The 21,001-nt window shown below is 38.1% G+C and overlaps 2 protein-coding genes across 3 annotated transcripts; one reads left to right on the forward strand and one right to left on the reverse strand.

Moving 5' to 3' along the window:
- The first annotated feature begins 788 nt into the window (after positions 1-788).
- upSET lies at positions 789-16,239 on the forward strand. 2 transcript variants are annotated; one of them, XM_066393081.1, is made up of 14 exons: positions 789-1,033; positions 3,670-4,463; positions 4,566-5,752; positions 6,084-6,986; positions 7,231-7,562; positions 7,656-8,254; positions 8,310-8,674; positions 8,740-8,987; positions 9,567-9,682; positions 10,709-11,044; positions 11,829-12,039; positions 13,670-13,783; positions 13,839-14,324; positions 14,880-16,239. In XM_066393081.1, exons 2-14 carry the CDS (start codon positions 3,783-3,785, stop codon positions 14,954-14,956), a joined length of 5,655 nt encoding a protein of 1,884 aa, XP_066249178.1. In that variant the 5' UTR covers positions 789-1,033; positions 3,670-3,782; the 3' UTR covers positions 14,957-16,239. The 2 variants fall into 2 exon arrangements, with proteins under 2 accessions (XP_066249178.1, XP_066249179.1); XM_066393082.1 differs by having other exon boundaries at positions 7,659-8,254.
- LOC136410771 (probable 4-aminobutyrate aminotransferase, mitochondrial) lies at positions 16,136-20,776 on the reverse strand. The gene is made up of 9 exons (XM_066393091.1): positions 20,301-20,776; positions 20,119-20,240; positions 19,897-20,064; positions 19,761-19,841; positions 19,257-19,419; positions 18,944-19,200; positions 18,638-18,882; positions 18,309-18,577; positions 16,136-17,408 (listed from the first exon to the last, which is right to left on the reverse strand). The coding sequence occupies exons 1-9, from the start codon at positions 20,356-20,358 to the stop codon at positions 17,281-17,283; spliced, it is 1,491 nt and encodes a 496-aa protein (XP_066249188.1). The 5' UTR covers positions 20,359-20,776; the 3' UTR covers positions 16,136-17,280.
- Between the last annotated feature and the right edge of the window lie 225 nt (positions 20,777-21,001).

Raw genomic sequence — 21,001 nt, forward strand, 5'->3', positions numbered from 1 at the left:
ATAATTTTCTACCAAGCTACTAAATTAATTAAGCGCATTCTTTCACGCTTTTATTAACTATTTTATTTTATTATTTATTTCTGATAAGTTTTGGTTGTCTAAACAAAAACAAACATTTTTTTAAGCCAGTGACGTCACCAAACTTCAAAACAACCATAATATGGCCGGTAGGAGCAATGAGCAACGTCACTACAGCCTTTTTCAGAAATTATTATCTCGATCCGATTGATATCTGATGATAGCCGTCGGATTGGCTGAAATTCAGCTGATCAGGGATGAAGGGACCAACCCTATGATATTTTGAATTGGTATAAGCGTCCTGAAGCCACTGAAACATGGATTAAGTGTTTTGTTACCTTAATAATTGTAGGGTAATAAGAGCATGTATTAATAGAGGGAGGAAAAAAGAGCGGAGCATTGGAATCGTTGCACACCAATTGCTCCAACTACTCTAAGTTTTGAAATTAAACAAGTCATTAGGAAAATTCAAAAATCCTGGGAGTCGAAGTCTAAATAAACTAATCAGTGCAATATTAAAATGAAAAACAAACTATGATTTCAGATAATTGAAAGTTATAAGCATGCTGTCCTGAACACAGCGATGAGTATGAACTACAATTTATTTACAAAATAAATTATCAAATGAACTGAACGATTTTTTATTTATGTTTTTCACGTTTTCGACTCGACAAAGTGCTGTCAGTGCCCTCTACGTAGCTTTTGCGAAGCTTTAAACCGGAAAAGCCCGAGGATTCGAGATTACAGAAGCGGGTTTCATAGCTAGATTTCCTTTGTTTTGTACAGAATATGGCTGCCATATTTAGTTTAGATGTCTGTTTTAAAAAGTTCTTTGAATTTTGTGCTAAAAGGCGAATAACTATATAGCAATTTTGCCATATTTGAGTGAGGAATGTTGTGGAATGTGTAGCGATTAAGTGGAGCATTTGAATTGGTAATGCCCAGTGTGTTATTTCTGGAAAATGTTAGTGTTTACATCGGTTTCGAATCGCTTTGATTTTCTTCATATTCTGAGGTAAGTTTGCAGTTCTACTGCATTACTTCTAGTTTTTCTTATTAGGCAGACTCCCGTGACGTGTATAATTAAGTGAAATAGCGTTAAGAATTCTATTTGGCCCCGCTTAAAGCTTTTTCTAAACCTAGCAGCTACTGCAGTGAGTGCTATGCCCTGACCTAAGCTTTTGGTTGTTGTTGATTTATAAAGTTTGTTGATCCTAGTCGAAAATTCATTAGAAAATGGCTTTAATTTGTCATATGAGACCAGTAATAAATGTGTCAAATTTACAATAATACTTATTTAAAAAATAATCAAATTTCTATGTAAAATACCTAAAAATTTCCCTTTTCTACTCTGTTGTTAGGCTAGACATCCATATTATTTGTGTCATCATCTTCAAAGTAGCTTTAATATTTTGCAGCCACCCCTTTTTGATCTCCCTTAAAGACTGCTCTCTCTGATCTTAACTAAATTGCATGAAACACCATATACATATATACTTATCTTATTTTGATTAGGTAATAAAGTGTTTATTTCCCTTCCGTATCAGTAATATCAATAATCTTTTGACAGAGCCCAGAATAGGTTGCCTGCTTTCAATTTTTATATTTTAAAAAGTAGCGATTCTCAGTAACTGAAAACAGTCCTATTTTAGGATACAATTAGGGCAGTCGGGCTTTCGCTCCGCTCCGCATAATTTGCCTTCTAGTTTCCTGTAGAGGTCAAAAAGTTAAATGCTAATTAAAGACGATTACCAATTATGATTCGAATTGTTCTAGTATGTAAAACAACCTCATTTGAAGTATTTTAGCGCCCACAGATTTACTGACATGCAATTGATCGTTTTTCACTGGTTTACAAAGCCCCAGATGAGGGATTTGAGAGATGCTTTGCAGCTGTGTTTTTAATTCTCCAATTCTCCTTTCACGGGCCGTCACACAGCGAACAAGAGACATGAAGCATGCGCGACCTCCTATAAATTTATACCGCGATCGCGCAAAGTCGTTGCCGTTTTTGTTTTTACATATTCGATCCCGATCCGACTCTCGGACGAGGACGGAGCAGCTAAAATTATACGGAGTCGTCGAGTTTTTTTTTTATTATGTCGTGTACTGCTGCACAGGGAATAGGCAACTTGATGAGGACGATATCCTTCTTACCCACTAACATTGATTTGGTAACTGCAAGGCAATACCAATGCCAGGCCCTGTACGGTCTGTTTATAGTCGATTCAACAGCGACAGGACCACAATCCGCAGAGATTCATTCTCTCACCACGATCCTGGCCTTTAACTTGTTAAAGATACTGCGCATATAGTTTTTGTAATTAACGTCCGGTTATGTAAAAACAGTTAACTCAACAGCCAAGTAAACCACGATCAAGCACTAAACCATAGTTCAAGCCAATTATATTCTGTGAAAAGGAATATTTCATTAGTCAGCTGAGCCGCACTTTCGTTTTATGTAGAGTTGTTACGTTCTGTCACTCCTTCTTGTCATGCTAGAAGCGAAACAGGCACGGAATTTCAGGTTATGTGAGTTTGTTTACGAAGTATTTTCAAACATTTTATGTACGTTTTTTTTGAGTTTGAGTCCTTTGAGACCACAATAATGATCAAATACCTTGTCGTTTGCAAATAAAATATTAAATAACTGCAAACTTCCCTTTGCTTAGAGTCTTTATAAATTCCACTGTGTAGCAAATGTAAGAATGTAAATGAAAATTGAGAAAACAAATTCTGATGCATGGATAGTAAAAAAGTAGGTCTGTTATCAGGCTATATATTGCAAAGTAACAATAATCTTTTTAACATGCAGATAAACTTTTAAAAAAAAAGGTTAAAAAGAAGTTTGTGGGTCATAAATGCTTTCGATATGGGAGAGGTGTTGGGCACTACCCAAATTTACCTATTTCTGATCTGAATAAACGTCTGAAAAACTGCAGAGTGAGTTTGATTATGACCATGAAGGTGGCATTGCTCTGCGTGATGTTGATAAAATTGGTAAGTTGGGCTTTTTTTTTTTTTTAATGTGGGCCCTCGAGGTTTCTATGCAATGTATTTCTTTGTTATGTAACACAATGCCAAATAGCCAACCCCAACTTCATGGTTCCAAAAATAATGAGTATTCTATGGTGTCATGCTGTCTTGCAATTGCTTGAGTCAAGAACTTCTTCATACAATTTGCTGCAAAGGCGTTTACAGTTTAAGAAATTAGAACTGATCATAATGTAGTGACAACATTGTCCTTACTTGTCATATATTTAATTGAATAAGTTGATAAAGATAAAAACTTATGACCTCATGATAAATAGATATTTGGTATATTGTTGTTTTAAATTTTATGAGGTATTTATTGTTTAGCCCTCTGTGTACCTTAATTTGGAATTTTAATACTCTCTCCCTTCCTGATCGTATTTTATCACATTTTTAATTCATTTAGCAATATATGCCACTAGGGCAAATTTCTGGGGATAAATTTAAAATCTATATATATGAAGATGTAAAATGAGCAATCTTCTAGTCTCGGTAACTTTTCTTTCACTGAGGTGAATAGTTATTTTTATCCTGTCTTTATACAAATATAACACAGATACTTTTTTTTAACTACCAGAACTTTCTAAACAGCTAAAATCATATAGATTTTAATTTCAGATATTACTGCTGACCTGGATTCCCAAACCAAAGAAAAAAAGGGTGGTGGTGGGTCACCCTCAAATCTTAATGTGTCAGTTGTGGAAAATGTTGCCACCAAACCATTCAAAGAGATGAGTGTTTGCGTGGAAACTTCACAAACTCTTGTGCCTGTGCAGTCAGTAGTGGTATCTGCTAGCGTTAACGTTACGGAAGTATCAACATCTGCATGTCAACCCATTGTGAGCTCTGTCGGCGTTAATGTTGACACTATTAATGACACAAAAAAGGAAGCCCAGACAGATCATCAGCCAACTAACAAAAACCTAACTAAATTGGTAGTAGCCAGCCAGCAGCATCGAATTCAGTCAGGCACTCAGGTGCTGCAGAAAGTTGTCAACAGCCCTTTGATTACTGTTCTGAATTCGACTGGACCACTTACTGTAGTAAAGAGTTTATGTGTGACTTCGGTGGTTTCAAGCGCTCCTCAGTATACTCTTGTAAACACTGCAGCGCCCTTGAATGTTACAAATACAGTGGGTAAACCACCCACTATCACAGTTTTGAACTGTGGGCCCTTGTCCAGCCCCGTGACAGTCGTAAAAGCCATAAACACACAACAAGTTGTGGATAAGAGCGCTACAGAAGTTGTAGCAGCTGCTGTACTTCCCAGTAATGTGGCAAACATACCAGTGACACCTGCTTTGATTGAAAACAGAGGCCATAATGTGTTTTTGAAAGGCAACTGTCCTGATGTGGATAGTGCTCCTCGAAGCCATAAGTTACTGGCGGCAACGAATTTTTCAACAACTAATGTAAGTTTCAAGAAGTTATTAAAACAATTTCCTTTAAGGATAGTAATTTGAAATTATAATAGTTAGATGAAATTATCATAACTGACTTCTCTTGTTTTTCAGGTGATAACTAACATACCGACTACGGGTAAGGCGTGCCCTGCAAACGGACAAAGGAATAAATTGAAAATATTGAGCAATGTCCAAATTACTCCGCAACAAAATGTTATGTTGAATAGAACTCCAAACGTAGCCCAACCCCGGTTGAACATGCCTGCTCGGCAAAAATTAATGGGGATTAATAGCGCAAGCACCCCAATTAAAATTATCCAGAAGTCACCTAATAATTTGATAAAGACTACTGTAAATCCCGGTTTGAAGTCTCCCACTGAGAAATCTCCCAAATTAGTACAGCAGCACGCCTTACAGAAGGGACCGATTAAAAATTTACCCCCGAGTACTTTTCTGTCGAAGCCCCAGCAAGGCATTAAAACACTATCTCCCCAGCAGAAGAATATTCCTGGGCAGGTGCAAAGGACTACTTCCGGTCTTAGGACTATTCCCCCTCAAAAGCCGCAGAAGGTTCAAATGAAAACAAATTACATCGGCAAACATGCCGTACAAGCCCAAAAAGTAAGCAAGCAATCGACGCATTCGAAATTGAAGAGCGTTAGATCACCTCCTCCCAGTATGTATGGTTATCATCAGCCCCCGTTGCACGAAAAACAATTAACCTTTAACCAAGCTCTAACCGCTCAGATAATCGAAACTTTAAGCAATACAAGCACCCCACCACCGAGCAGTAGATTCGATTTGTTGTCTTCAAGATACGACAGCGCCTTTACTTGCCCTGATAAGCAGATGCCAGAGAATGGAAAAGTAGAGGATAAGGCGAAGTCTGGTCTGGATGCACTGTCGCTTATTTGTCAGGCGGTTTTGTTGGATCACAATTACAACGCCACATTACCTTCGGAATCTCCTACTAGACCACCACCCCCGATTATTACCCAAGCTCAGGTCAACGGCATACCGTCTACCAATCTTTATTCGACGATACAGAACAAGAGACGATTGCCTACTTTACCGAGTAATTTACCGACGTCAAGTCATTCATGTGGCGTGTTAGGAACAAACAGCATAGGTCCACTTTTAGCCGCCCTTCCGAGTAGGGATGATTATGCCGCATCTGATGTCTCCGATAATTCGGATAAGAAGCATGATACTGAGAGTGAGGAGACCGACACAGCACCCGAAGCTGAGGATGTGAAAAACGAGGATCATTACGGGGATTATGTCACCAGGTGTATTTGGTAAGTATCAGAATATGTGCTAGTTATATAAATTCTCCTGAAGTTAATTGGGCGGTTGTCAGTTGTAGCTCAGAAAATTGTAACATTGTTGGCACCTGTCAAAATATTATTACTAGTGTGAAATTAAAGAATTTAGGGGAAAATTGGAAATAATTAAAATACCCTGTAAAACGATTTGAGGCATTCTGTATATAAATATTTTTGTTTTTGTTTATTGTGTTAGCCTTTGGTTGATGTCACTAATTGCGATCTAGCTCTTCATCTTTATAATTTTTATCGTATAAAATATTAGACTTTACAAATTTAGAACTGAAATAATTTTACATTATAGTGGTTTTCTTCACGACGATGGATATATGGTCGAATGTGACAAGTGCAAGGTATGGCAGCACGTGCAGTGTGTGGTGAAAAACCGACAGATCCCAGACGAATATTTGTGTGAAGTGTGCGACCCCAGTAAACCGATAGATCGTCAAAAAGCACGCCTGGCTCAACAGCAATGGATTCGGGAACGGCAGCTTATCGAACCAAAAATACGTAAGGAAGCCAAACTCAAAGACGCCCTAAGACAGAAGGATAACGTGACCGATTCTGATTCATCGGACGGCGAGCGCTCTGTGCGAAATAACAACGTGAACGTCAAACGCAGTACACCCGGCTTAGGACGACGAAAATCTGAAAATACCAAAACTATCAAGAAAGAAAGCAAGGAGCCGATCAAGAGGCAAAAACGTAAAGAGAAGAAAATTGTTAAAAGGAAGGCGAAGACTCAGGTGAAACAACAACCGCCGCCGCAGTCACACAGTGACGACGAGAATCAGGACACCTGGTCTACTCATTTGCCCCAGTTGAGGCAGTGGATTGAAAAATACGAGGAGGCTGTCACCAACCACTATTCTCCTGAGTTACGAGCACGCATATCGAGCATTAGAGTGAACGGAACTCACGTAGACTCGAATATCGCATATGATGTTACAGTGTGCAAATGTCGTATTCACACGCAACCTCTGACGGAAATCAAGTACCTGGTCAGTACCTCGCAATTGCCTCCAAGTACACCGGTAATAGAGTTACGGGGGAAGTATATGTTGTCCACACAGCACAGGAACTCTGGAGGGTCGTTAACGACACGGCAACACACCCAGAAACCCGGTCCTTTCCTGTTTTTTTACAGGTTGCACAAGGATAATACTGAAGTGTGTGTGGATACCAGGACTTATGGAAATAGTGCCAGGTAAGCTACCTGTTATATAAACTGTTCTGCACTTTTAATTCTAGTCTATTTAGATGTAAATTTTCTAAACACTCAACAAGAACTACTAATTAATATATAAGAACTATAAATTAATGTGCTTTGAGGTTCATCATATTTTTGTATGTATTTCTTATTTGAAATTAAAACATATGTATTAAGGAACGTTCAATAAATACATGTTTGAGATTTGATCAATTATGCATTTATATTGTTGTCGTTCCAGATTTATAAGACGGTCCTGCAAGCCAAACGCCGAGTTACAACATTGCATCGAAAAAGGAGTGTTGCATCTGTACATTGTGTCCTTAACCAACGTGGAGAAGAATTGCGAGTTGACTATAAGACACGAGTCTCACGATTTAGCGGCAGTGGGCACGACGCAGATCGCGTGCGCTTGTGGTCGGCCGGATGAGTGTGCAGTGAATAAAATCGCCGTAAAGAAAAACGGAGAAGTAGCCGAAATTACTAGGAAGAGGAGAGGGAGGCGCACAGTTTCTTCCAGCGGACCTGCGCCGAGATTAAAGGAGCAAGCCGCCATCCCTGCGAGTGAACCTGGTAAGTTTGTTCTAAATGGCAAAAATATATCTAAGCCGCCGAACAAAATTCACTAATTTCACACATTTCATTTACACACAATTGTATTTCAAGTAGTTATTCCCTCTCTACCTTCACCATTGAAACCTCCACCAGTTGAAGAAATTAAGGAAGAAATAAACGAAGAGAAAGTCGAAGAAGCGGATCAGGATGAAGTGAAGATTGAGGAAGCTAAAGAGGAACCCGTAGAAATTAAAAGAGATGAAGAGCACGTAGAGGAAAAGCCGGAGGAAAAACCTACCGAAATCAAAAAAGAGGATGAAGAAGAGCATGCTGTAGAAGATGAACTCAATCCCGCTTCACCTTCACCGCCGTCGTCAATGGGAAAGATTGAAGTCAAAAAAGAAAAGCCGCCGAAGGAAGAAAAGATGAGTCCCCCTACCACTCCAATATCTACCAGGAGGTCTTCTCACCAAAAGTTGGACAAGGAAGAAAGCAGCGTGAAGGATGAAGTTAAACCACAGACGATTAAATCGGCATCGAGGAAACTAAGCAGGGAGGAAAGGAAACTCGAGGCTATTCTAAGAGCTATTGCGCAAATGGAAAAAGCCGATCAGAAGAAGCAAGAGCATCAAGCCAAACAAGCACACAGGCGGGAATCTGAACCCGGCCCAAATCTGAAGGAGGAGGAGAAAATCGAACCCGCAACCAAAGTACTTAAATATAATAAATTCTTTAAACCAATTTTCATCAATTTTAACTTCGTAGATAAAGCGGCGTAGGCGTCGCGGTAGGGCTCGTACCACCAGCTCAAACGCTCAAACCCGACGCAGCAGATTGAATTCAACGGATTCCTACATGACGTCCGGGGACGAAAATCTCCTGTCACCCAATGAGAGTTCATTGAACCGATCTTCAACGAGAGACGCTACGGATAAGGCAGCTGGATTGCTGTTGGCTCTCTCCAATGGCGATTCAGAGAACAAAACTACTCCTCCACGGGATCACGACTCAAACTCGAATTCGGCGTTTTCTTCTCCTGAAACGCCTCAACTGTCCTCGGCATGTTTGCTTGTTCAGGCTGCAGTGGAGCCATTAGAGGCGGGCTTTAAATTTCCTAAAACGAAGAAAGGGTAAGCAAGCCTACGAAAAAGCTTCGGTCATGTATTGCATTTAAGTAATTATTTTAATTCTACAGCTTAATGAATGAGTGGCTTAACAAAACTCCGGATTCTGCACAGTCCGGCAGTTCCATATCCCCTTCGGTATTTTTGCCTCACTTGAGTCAGATAATGGATGATGCCATAAACGCGGTTAACAGAAATATGTCTTCGACTAATTTGAGCGATTCACCGTCGCAGCAACGCGGGGGAAATGCAAAGAAGCGCTGGTTGCGTCAAGCAATCAGCGAAGATCATTCTTCGGATTGTCCCATTGGCCGGCCAGGTAAGAATTTTTAGTTTATAACCTCTATTTGCATAGTGAGTCTGGCAGTTATTTAAAGGTTATCTAAACAAAAATCAAAAGAGGCCTTCCACTGAAAGAGTTTACAAAAAGCTTTTAGATAAAAAAAATACGCATCTAATGACTTTTTAATAGGATATGTGACTAAAATATTAATAGCTACTTTGATTTGGGATGCATTGTATAGAAAACATATTTTTCAGATATGGCAAACGCACATTTATTCCCTTCTGTGTGTGTTTAAATTGTATTTTTTCGTCATCCCCCAACTTTTTTCATATGATTGTCAATCTTGCTGATTTGTCAATTTTTCTCCTCTACTTAATACTTTAATTATATTTAATTTTTCTAATAATCTATTTTATACGGATTTCAATATCATTATAGAATGCATCCTTGTATTGCACACAGCTTATAAGGAGTTGATTGGACTGAGTATAGCGATTCATCATTGTCACATACATTTAACTAAAAATCGAGTTTGTTGCACCAGTTATTAATATTTTATTAATTATTATATATATTTAATATGGATTAAAATTAATTTAATAATATTTTCAGATTCGCCCACCATGTGCGAAGCAGTTGCACCGCCGAAAAAGCGCAAACTGCCTCGGGAATCGTTGTCAAACGACAATTCCCCGCCAAGTACCCCCACTAGCACAGGTCCAGCCAAAGTAAGTGTACAGCCCAATCATGATAAAGTTCATGATACAAATGAAAGCGATTTAACTGTAGACGTTGTGGAGCAATTTATACGGTCGTTTTTCTCTTAAAGCTTTATTTATTTATCTATTTAAGTGTTGTTTGTTGACTTAAAAGTGTTTAATAAATCGTGACCTGACTATTCCGCTTGGTTGTTATTGCAGAATATGCGTTTCCACGTTTAATATTACTCTGAAAAATCTTGTTTTATGCCAGTTCAACAGGTGCTATTTTTTAAGGATATTTGTGTAACCAAAATGTTATGACATTCCAAAATAAATACTTGATTTTAGGAAGTTTTAACGATGTTTTAACAGTGTTCACTAATGGCGAAGTCTTTGGCTATAATGAACTATTTGAATGTATTGGGGACGACAAACTCAGAGTAATTTATTTGTATTGAATTGGTTAAGTAAAAGAAAAGTAAGTGTTTGTTTACAATAATTGTTGGTACACTTTTTTGTTGATTTGACGAAAGTTTTTGAGTAATATTGCACTTCCTTCAGATCCGTGACGGGTCTGTGAAGTGGCAGCTGAGCAGCCTTTCAAGTTAGGCCAGGCATTATTAGAATGTAGAAACTTCAGGCCAGGCATTATTAGAATGTAGAAACTGCGGGTAAGTTGTGCGTGTAGACGTAGTTTTATGCCCGCGGATTTCCATGGCAAATCCAAATTGCTGATTGGGAATTGTTGTGCTTCGGTGCAGTTACGTCAAGTTCATTTGTATCATGAAAAATTCAATTTTGTTATAATAGCCTGGTTGTTTATATTCGCGGTTATTATTTGTGCTACTGGAGCCTCTAACTGCGAATTCTAAGACTACATTATTTTGAGAGGGGGTTCGATAAGACCTTTTGAGTTTCTACTAAAGAAAATCTGCAAAAAACTGGCAACTTTCCCACACTCCATCCGTAATGTGTCATAATATTTAGAACCAAGCATCACTGCGTCTTCGTTTTCATATTGGTTTGTTTGCATCCGGTAAATGTTCCTTCCAGTTCATCGATACCCCCAGGACGAGCCAGGAAGGTTCGGTTGAAATAGTTTACAGTGGGACGGAAGGGGACAGCCCCTGGCACACCTTGGAGTCCGACGCAGAACTCAAGGAGAGAGCAGTCAAAATGCAACTCGAGTTCGGCAGAACGGTGAACTTGACTACTGCAGAAAAACCTTTTAGAGACGTCTCCGTGTTCAGAGATCCCAGACTACGCAGAGAGGAAGGCATGTTCTCCAGTAGCGAGCATTTGATTGGCACTGTCGAGAAGACTCTCAGTATGTTTGGATTTACGAGCGACAAGTCTGAAGTCAGTACGCCGGAGAAGAAAAAGGTGAAGGTGAGTGTCCATGCCATAAATTCTATGGAAAAAATTCTTCATAATTCTAATTAGAAAAAACTTTTTGGAATTCGTCAAGGCACAGTTGATTGTGATATTGCGAAATCCCGTTTATTTTGTCCTTTGTAAAACCTTAACGTATGAGAAGTAATTATTTTGAGCAAACACAAGTATCTTTGCATGCAAACAAGCAGTGTTTACCTGTATGTTAGCAAGACAAAGAGGCCGTTTTTTTCCAATGCTCCTTATATGTAGGTGAGTGGAACCCTGAAATTTCTAATCTTTTAGTCTTATTTACAAATATTCCTTTATAGTCGTCAGTATGTCTTGCTGAACACTCCTTTTTTTTGTCCAGCGAAGTCGTAAACAAAGTGAACGAAAACGTGGTTTCTTCCATGTCATAATACAACATATATATTTCCTTGTCCACTTCAAGGCAAAACAGAATGTTATACATACATTAACCACTAAACAGCTTTAAATAATTTTCACACAAATAATAGGACTGTTTTCAAATTTGAACAGAACGAGCCATTGGAGTGTCAATGTGTGATCGATCAGAACATTCCAAAGACCGATTTCATGTTTGTCAACAGTCATTTGTGAATTTGATTCATGCTCAGTGGACCGCTGTCGATATCATAACTTGTTGAAAAATGTCGTTAATACAGAGTGATTTATCGATTTAATCATCTAATTGTGAGCTAATAAATCACCCTGTATTTCGAGCCGGAAAATATTCTTTCTGCTTTGTAATATTTCATAACGTCGATTTATTTTGCAGCTTTCTATAACGGAGTACCGTCAGAGAAAGAAGTTAACAAGTGACAAAACTGACGACGGCGAAGCAGAACTTGAACCGCAGAACATCGAAGACAACTCTTTGGAGTCATTTAAATCGGAAGCGATAACGAAGCCGCGATCCAGAAGTTCGAGTAGCAGTTCAACGTGTTCAAGTTCAGATAATTTGTCTTCGTCGGATATTGTTTTGAAAGGTAAGAACTGTCATCGGCTATTTTGGGTATCTAGAAAAATTACGCTAACATATGAAGAAATAAGTTATATGAGAAAAAAATATTAGGTATACAACTTTACTTCCGCCGTTTTTTTTTCGAACTTCAAGGCTTTATTGTAAAAAACGGGTTATACTTTATGATTCAACGTATTGTCCATCACTGGCCACTACTTTCTCCCATCTTTCGAGCAGCGTATGAATTCTTCGTTGAAAAAACTGGTCATATTTTAAAGCAATTAATGAATCGATTCAATTTTTTATTTCTTCATCAGACTAGAAGTGCTGATCAGCCAGACCGTGTGCCACTGATCGAAACAAGTGACAAACAAGACGAAACAAGGCGTGCAATGTCTGGAGAATACGACGGGTGTGCTAAGACTTACCATTTCAACGCTTCCAAGTGTGCCTTGACTACTTTCGAAACATGGGGTCAAGCATTGTCATACTGCAAAATCACTTTATCGTGTGTATTGCGGCCGTTTGTCCTTGCTCGGCTCAAACGTATCAATTGCGTTCGATAACGATCACATGTGATTGTTTCAGTACATTTTAACAACTTATAATAGGCTACGCCGGGCTGGTCCCACCAAATACAAAGCATCACCTTGGAGCCGTGAATATTTGGTTTGGTCGTCGACGTGGAAGCATGGTCAGGATATACCCATGATTTTCTGTGCTTAAAGTTGTCGTAATGAGACCATTTTTTGTTCTTAGTCACAATGCAATGCAGAAATACCTTTCGTTTTTGCCTTTCAAGTAACTTTACAAGCAAACGCCGTTCAATATCTCTCGGTTTCAACTTGTACGGCACCCAATTTTCTGGTTTCTGAAACATTTCTATATCTTTGATTCGCTTTGAATTACTTATTGAGTCACTTCCAGTGATAGTGCCAATTCTTCTTGACTTTGACCCGGGATTTTATTTCAGTAATGTCTTCAATTGTACGTCTTCGAAAACCTTTCTTCCACCTCTATGCTGGTCTTTGACGTGAAAATCAACTTTCTTGAAACGTTGGAACCACTTACGACACGTTCTTTCGCTAATAACGACCTCACCATAAGTATTTGACAGCATTCGATGAGCCTCAGCAGCAGATTTCTTCATATTGATGCAGAAAATTAAAACCTCCCGCAAATGATGAGAATTTGGCTCGTAAATAGATAGTTTCAATTGAGAATAACTTTATGATAAAGGCACAAATTGACTAATGCTTCTACGGGGTTATATTGAGGGATATCCAAGTTTATTGAACAATATCTATAATCTATTTATTTCAACCACTACTTATCACTAAAGCTTTCTATAGGAAAACGGCGAAAACAAAGTAGCACATCTATTTATATGATGGTTCTTTGTTTAATCACGAAGCCACAAACGCCTGCTTGTTAATATACGGGGATTTCCTCAGTTTTATTTCCAAATTTCAGAAAGAAATCGTGTGTGATATCTTGTTTTTTTCGAACCCCTACTTTTTTGAACACCCTGTATGTTGTACCAACGAAAAACACAGTCAAGAAAACTGAAACTAGAAGATGTCAATGTCGATTAAGTTTTTGTATATCGATCTGAAGTGTAACGGTTGTTATTAAAAGTTTTTTATCATATCTAGCTCCCGTTTTTAATTGCGAGCCCACCGAACTAGAACGCCAGCGCGAAATGTCAAACTTGCGATTAAAGAAAGCTTTCGGATTGGCAATTGACGAAGACACTCGCAAATCATCGGGTAAGTCTCAATTAAAATCATGTTAGGGAGAATAATTCAATGCGTAATTTATTAGTAGTAGACATGAAGTCCATTCTCAACTGCGATCTGGAATCGAAAATTAATCCAGTCAACCCGACAACGTTCAATTTTGGCGCCCTCTGCGAATTGTCCATGTCCCCGACGTTACGTGCTCCGCCGACCCCCGACAGAGCGTACACGCCGGTTTTACCGGGTGTACAACAGTCTGACCAAGAATTAGTCAAGGCGGATGTCGTAAAAGTGGAAGAAGTGGACGCAGTAGTGGATGAAACGACGGAAGTAGAAGAAGAGATGCAAGTGGATCAAGAACCGGAGACCGTCCCGACCGAGGAGATGCAGGCAAATAAGGAGATGAAAAGCAGCAGCAACGAGAACGTGGGGAATATGTTTTACACGCCGGACGATGAAGAAAAGACAACGACCACCACGTTCGAGGAGGCTGATCCCGTCAACTACGTTCCTCCGTTTAACAACCCGGTCTATCCCAACAGTAATTTTGCCAGTTTCACGTCGACGATCGGTAAGTACAAACGGTTTTCTCGAACTTTTTTCATTTTGTGCCATGAGGACTATAAATCATTGTCAGTCACGTCAACTTTTAAGGAAAAAAATACATTCAAATCACAGTATGATCCCTAAAACTGGAATTGCACAATATAACGTAATTTTCACGTAATTATTATCTCTTATTGTAAACATAATTGTTAACGTACAAATTATAGACTGCCGTCGTGATACGTAAGAAATACGCAGTCCTCTCTTATCATTGTTACCACCAGACATGTTTTCCGTCAACAGGATCAACCGGTAATTACTCAGTTTTTATTGACCGATTGTTAGCTTGCGTTGCGTGAAAGGTTGCACAACTTTGCACATTGCGCAACTTCGTGTTGCAAGCACATTTCAGTGGGGGAATATAAGAATATATTTAGAAAGGGGACTGTTCTTTCTAATCGGGTTTGCAAAGGCTTGAGCACGTGCCCCTACTAAAAGGTCCCTAGTTTTTGCGTAAAAATTAGTCTTAAAAATGATTTTAACAAAAATCACGGACTAGATACAATTTTTTTAATTTCAGATGATGATTCTCGTTACCAGAGTCGAAATCCATCACCCCCGCCCGACTTGGAGACAACCACCTTCGGTGTCTCGTAGTCAGGCATTGATTTTCCCCTTCTTCGAGTGCAATCACCATATAGTATAAATCCTAGTTCAACTGTCATAGTTAAGCGGTGTATATAGTTGTTTTTATTTTTGGAGATTTCTATATTTGACGAAAATGTTGAAAAACATAATTTTCCCGGTGAGTAACTAATTTATTTTTTTTTTGTTTTTGAACTTATTTATTTTTGGTTCATCAAAAGATGTAAAAATGATGCGGTTTTCAAATTTACTAATGATTTAATTCGTAAGATCAGTTGTAGATAAATTTGCACAATGTAAATATTTTTTTATGTTTTCTAAGGAAGATGAAGTTATATTTTCTCTTTTTTTTTTGTTAAGTATTTTCGTGCAACTAGAATTCTGACCATCAAACGGTAATCTCATTGAACGTGTACATAGGAAAATCTCATTAACACGGCTTGCACGACAATGAAAAGTACAAAATTATTTAAGGGGTGATCTCGCATTTTATCGGTTAGATTTTTTTATACATTTTTTCTGTTAGGATTGTCGTCTTAGCTGTTTTAGAAACATAGCTTGTTATTATTAGATGAGAGTTTTGCTATTACTTACCTGAAACGGAGCCACTGTTTACCCATAAAAGGTAACGAAACATAGAAATTTTCGCCAAGCGATTATTGGAGGTTTCGGATAAATAATAGAAACAATAAAAATTAAGGATTAGTCCAAAATATTGTTTAATAGTTGTAAATTTTGTTTTCCAAGTTAACGGAGTTAAATTGTAGAAAAGTATCGACGTGAAACACGGTGAAACATCACATAACATGAAATGTGTGGAGGTTCTTTTGTATATACTTTGCTATTGTATATACGTACTGTATTTATGATATTTTTTGTATTCCACCTATACTCAATTTGCGGTTTTTTGTTACTTTTCTCCTTTAATTTATTTGATAAAAAATATATAAGAAATTGTTATTGCAATCCGCCGTCGAGATCGCAGTAAGGATTGTTGCGTTACAAACGACCGCCTGGAGGAATTGATTTTATTACGTCAATTGTACAAAATTTCGTAATAAAATTCAATAAAAACCGAAAAATTGTCTGAGGACCGTCAGTATTATAAAGTTTATATCTATAGGATGGCAGTAGTAAATCAATTCGTCCCGGTACTAGGTGAACTTGTCAATGGAAATTTCAACGACATGATAAGATAACTATTTTAATATGTAACAAGGCTGTACATAAAACATTAATATTGATGTTGGTACGAATTCCGTACAATTATTAAAAGTATTTGAAAAATACGCTAATTATCGCAGTTTTATTGCAAAAATCCTCTTGAACCGGCACCTTAATTTCCTATCGCTTAACAATTGAAATTAAAGTATTTTGTTCGTGTTATACACCTTATGGAAATAATTTGAGGGAAAACTGCAATTTATGCTAAATTTAAAAATAAATGAAAAACTGTTGTATCCTGCTTGTGAACACCGTGCCAAAAAACAAATTATTTATTTTAAACTTATTTTTGGCATTGTCCCTGTTTTATACTTATAGCTACTGTTCTTAGCGATTAAAATGCACATAAAATACATGCTAGCCTAAACCTATTTTTCTTGGAAGACTTTCAGTGGATACGAGTAATGTTTACAGGTAAAAAACACATCGTCATTATGGTGTAATTCTAGATCATACATATTTCAGCTGCGTTACTACACTGACTTTCCGCATGCCAAACTTATACGAATTCATCGTTATATTTATCAAACTATGGCAATTTTGGGTAAAAATCACTAGGGTTGTCTATATTAATCTAAACTAAAATATGACAATTTTAACTAGTGATGAGCAAATTTTTGGTTGCAAAATTATCTATGCAAGGCGAAACTTGCAACAATGAAAGGAAAGCAGGATTAGTTCCAGTTCCTACTACAGCAAAGTAATGTTTGTAGAAAAAATAATTTATAATATTAGTGTTAAGGAAACCTCTAAGACATTCACGTAAATAGCAGAATTTGCCTCGCTCAGTGTGCAAACTCGTAACACTGACATGAAAAGTTTTTAGGTCACAACGTATAAATGAAAATCATTGAGTTTTTTTTTTCTGAATAGTCAATATATGAATTCTCAATGAATGTGTTGTATGTTGACTTTTCTAAAACCACCTACCCTCTTCATGCAATAACAGAACCATCATCGGTTAAATTTCTGTTTTGTTCATCACTAATTTCCAGTTCCAGTTAATGGAATTACATTTGATTCAAACCTATTTGTTTACATATTATTGTCGATCCACATTTTTTGCTTAAGTACATATGTAAGGTTTTTAATGGGGAGAATGGGCGGAAAGCTTAAGAACTCTTCATTTCTTTCATAACTTTGTAGAGTACGTCCAGAAAAATATCTGCGTGCTTTTGGCCAAATAGGAGAGTAGGTCGTAAGCGCAGTGTATGTGTGTATGCTCCTCCAGAAATCACTCCTAGAACACCAAATGAATAAATCATAAATGCAAACCCACTAGGAAAACTATAATACAAGGAGCCTCTCAATATAGTGCTATAAATTCAACCACATATTCTAGGTTCCAAAATATGGCGAAAACTTCTTATGCGTATATCAAAAGGATGTGATATACATGATGTGAGAAGTTGATTCCTGAGGATGGTTCTTCATTAAAATTTTCGAAACTTTTCGAGATAAATTAATGAAATTTTGAACTTTATTATAACATTTTGTGCTCTCTCTGAATCTCTATAAAGAAATTGCCACATTTTTTTTGAGAGGCGAGTAATACAAAGGAGTAGGACTTAAAAAGTACCTAAACTTTTTTGAACTTAACTTTATTGACGATTTTGTATTTTATAGTAAAATAAAAGATTTGAAGATGTTTACATAAAAGAAAGTATTCTTGTTCAAAGACAAACTCTTCAACGGTTTTTCAGAAAATTAAAATTTAACAAATCGGTGCATACATTTTTTTAAATAAATATCAAACTTAAAACCCAGTTAACCTTGAAATGATACAAAAAATACTTTTGGCATTGCTGAGACTCAAAAATAGCACAAATATTTATAATAAAGCACCAAAATTTCATTAACCTATCTCGAAACGTTTCGAAAATATTAATAAAAAACCATCCTCAGGAAGCAACTTTTCACTCACTGCATATCGAACATGAAACAACTTTCGGTATATGTTTATATGAAGTTTTTGTCACATTTGGGGACCCCGAAACTTCAATTGGGTAGCTTGTTATCCTTTAATGGAAATGCGGCGCAAGGCGGTGATTTAGGGGTAGTTTTTCGACAGAGTGATTTGAGCTCTTGCAAGACTTTTTAATACTACATTTATCCCCTTTTATCGTATGTTCCGATTTACCTTTAGTCCTCAATTTATCGATCATCTGATCGCGTGTCTCTGCACTTTCCGCAGTGATGGCAACAAAGGTACCTCGACCACGAGTGGAGTGAAACAACGGAGCAAACTCCTTCTCCATGCATTTTAGTTGCCCGATTAGGTATTGCCCAGTTTTCCTCACATGTTCCAGCAGATTATCCCGAGAAATAATGTCGATTATTTTCTCCAGCAGTATTACCTTTCCTGGATCGCCCATCCACGTGTTGAAAGTGCGGAACGGTTGGTTGACTCTTAAAAGAAAAGCGATTTTAATAAGTAATTTTCTAACGCATCGCCGTTGAAGGTAATACCTCATATCGTCATTGAAGAAATAGCCCCCGAGCTGCATCTTTTTGCTGAAAGTAACGATGTCCGGGGGGGTTTCTAGATCAAAATATTCGTGGCACCAAAATTTGCCTGTGGGTCCTCCACCTGTCTGCACTTCATCCACTATTAGAGCAGCGCCATTCTTCCTGCAAATTGCCTGCAATCTTTGGAAGAAGTAGGGAGAAGCATGGTTGTCGCCGCCTTCAGATTGAATGGGTTCTACAATTACCTACACAAAGTGAGGCATCCCAATAACATTGCACATGCGATCCCCTCAAGAGTTTACTCACCCCTGCGACTGGCCTTTCTTTCTTTGCCCATTTTTCAAACAGTTCTTCAACTACAGCTAAACACTTATCATCTTCCTCCTTATTATGCCTCTCGTTGTCTTCCAAGGGATAGCAATACTGAGGGAAATTGGCCATTGGCCAGTCAAAGGCAGGAATATCGATTTTCTGGATGAACTTTGACCTCGTAGTTGACAAAGTGCCTAAACTTCTGCCATGGAAGGCATGCTTAAACGACATAATGGCTAGTTTCGGAGCACCTTTGGGAAGGAGATAGTTTTAAGAAAACGACAAGGCAAAGGGAAAAAATTTCCACCTGGAGGTTGGTTACAGAGGCAAGATTCCTCTTCTTCCTTGCTGAAATTGTCGCTTCCACGCTCCTTCCTTCTGTAGGCCATGAAAGCATGCTTGAAGGCATTTTCATTTGCACATGCCCCGCACATCATGGTGTTAATGTGATTTAATCCACGTGGAGCCACCTAGAAAATCCAATGCCGTGTTTCCGCTTCAACGAAAATCTTCGGCGGCAACCGCCATACAATGTGATTTTGTTGCTTTATAATGGTTGCTTAAACATTTTTATATCTCACCTCAAACAACCGTTATAAAATTAGTTTATAGGTGCTTTAAATAAGAGTATTTTACTACAAAGAGTTGAAGCGTCTTTGCTTCGATTGCTCTAAACTACAAATATGTATATGATTTTTCTTAAACCCATTCATAAAATACTTCAATTATGTTATTGACTAAGAAAACCTTAACAAAATTTGAAGTGTCGTTTTAGCAAAACGTCGCACAGCAAAATTTGCTAGTGGCTCACCATTTCCACTATGTGATCCATCCGCCTTGGCCAGTCCTCCCCAGGGAAAACTCCCAGTGCGGGTCTATTGATAAGACATTTCTAATTGATGGCGAAAGTTAGAGTAATAAAACCACTGAATTTAACTTTTACCTACCAAATCATGTTCGTTACGGAAGACTTGCAATAACTCTGGATGATTATATCCCAGGGGTATGGTTGAAATTTGAGTGTAAGTATCCAGAAACGTATTGCCATCGACGTCCACCAAATAATTTCCGATTGATTTGTCGTAATCCACAAATATTTGAGTAGAGCCAGCTTGCTGAACTCATTTGTTGCATTTTGACGAGGAGTAGATAGTAATTAGAGTACTTACTTGAAACTTACTGAGTTCCTTTAAAAGCTGCTGAGTTCTAGGTCCAGGTACTGCAGTTTTCGTGCATGGCTCGTCAGGTTCCCCCGCTAGTTGCAGGGCAGTTGACACAAACGCTTTGTTTCCTATGGTGAGGAATTTCATCTGAACATACACATCCCTTTACGTCAAAAATCCAAATTTACCTATTTGTGGTAGGATTTGGTGGCCAAAAGCGCTGACCCTGCAGCACTTAGACCACATATTCCTGGTAGTGCCTCGTGGAACTTCCTATCCAAGTACCTATTCCGGAATTCGTTCACTCTCAGCTGATATATCGGGGACTGTTCTAGTATTGATCCGGACAAGCAAGGATGGAGAGATGCGCACGATATATAAATTTTCTTGCCTATTATTCTTATTGTTTTGAAAAAGCCGCGAATTAAGTCAAAATGGCATTGTTCAAACAATTAGGCCGAGCTTGGCAATACCTGGGTTTACCTGCGCGGAACCGATATTCCCAGAACCTTTTCGACCCATATAATAAATTTAAGAAAACAATATTAATGCCTTAATAAAGCAGAAAAACATTTAGCTTAGAAATTATGCCAAACGGTTAAAGCTAAACGGACCCACCTATGAAGGCAACAACAGACTTCAACTTGTGCATGTGATCTAATTTTGTGTGCAGCCCACTGGTTCGTTGAGCATTAGACCGGTCGAATTTATTCAGGAATTTCCTCGCCAGTGGGGTCATTTAATACATGCTAAGTCATATTCTGCTAAGGTGCTGAGTGGGTCACTGGAAGCCTTCTCGTTTCTAAATTTATCTGTCTTAAATATGAGTTTTTGTAGATAGGATTACCCAGCGAATTGAAAGTCCCCGAAGACGAACGGTAACCTGCGA

This window comes from Euwallacea similis, chromosome 9, assembly GCF_039881205.1.
Source record: "Euwallacea similis isolate ESF13 chromosome 9, ESF131.1, whole genome shotgun sequence".
Classification (NCBI taxonomy): domain Eukaryota; kingdom Metazoa; phylum Arthropoda; class Insecta; order Coleoptera; family Curculionidae; genus Euwallacea; species Euwallacea similis.

Coding starts and splice junctions, on each gene's coding strand:
- LOC136410771 (XM_066393091.1), bottom strand. CDS start 20,358: ATGTGGTCTAAGTGCTGCAGGGTCAGCGCTTTTGGCCACCAAATCCTA. Junction 18,883..18,943: donor AAGAAAGGCCAGTCGCAGGG/GTGAGTAAACTC, acceptor CACTTTGTGTAG/GTAATTGTAGAACCCATTCA. Junction 18,578..18,637: donor TTCTTCAATGACGATATGAG/GTATTACCTTCA, acceptor TTTTCTTTTAAG/AGTCAACCAACCGTTCCGCA.
- upSET (XM_066393081.1), top strand. CDS start 3,783: ATGAGTGTTTGCGTGGAAACTTCACAAACTCTTGTGCCTGTGCAGTCA. Junction 6,987..7,230: donor ACTTATGGAAATAGTGCCAG/GTAAGCTACCTG, acceptor TTGTCGTTCCAG/ATTTATAAGACGGTCCTGCA. Junction 7,563..7,655: donor CATCCCTGCGAGTGAACCTG/GTAAGTTTGTTC, acceptor TTGTATTTCAAG/TAGTTATTCCCTCTCTACCT.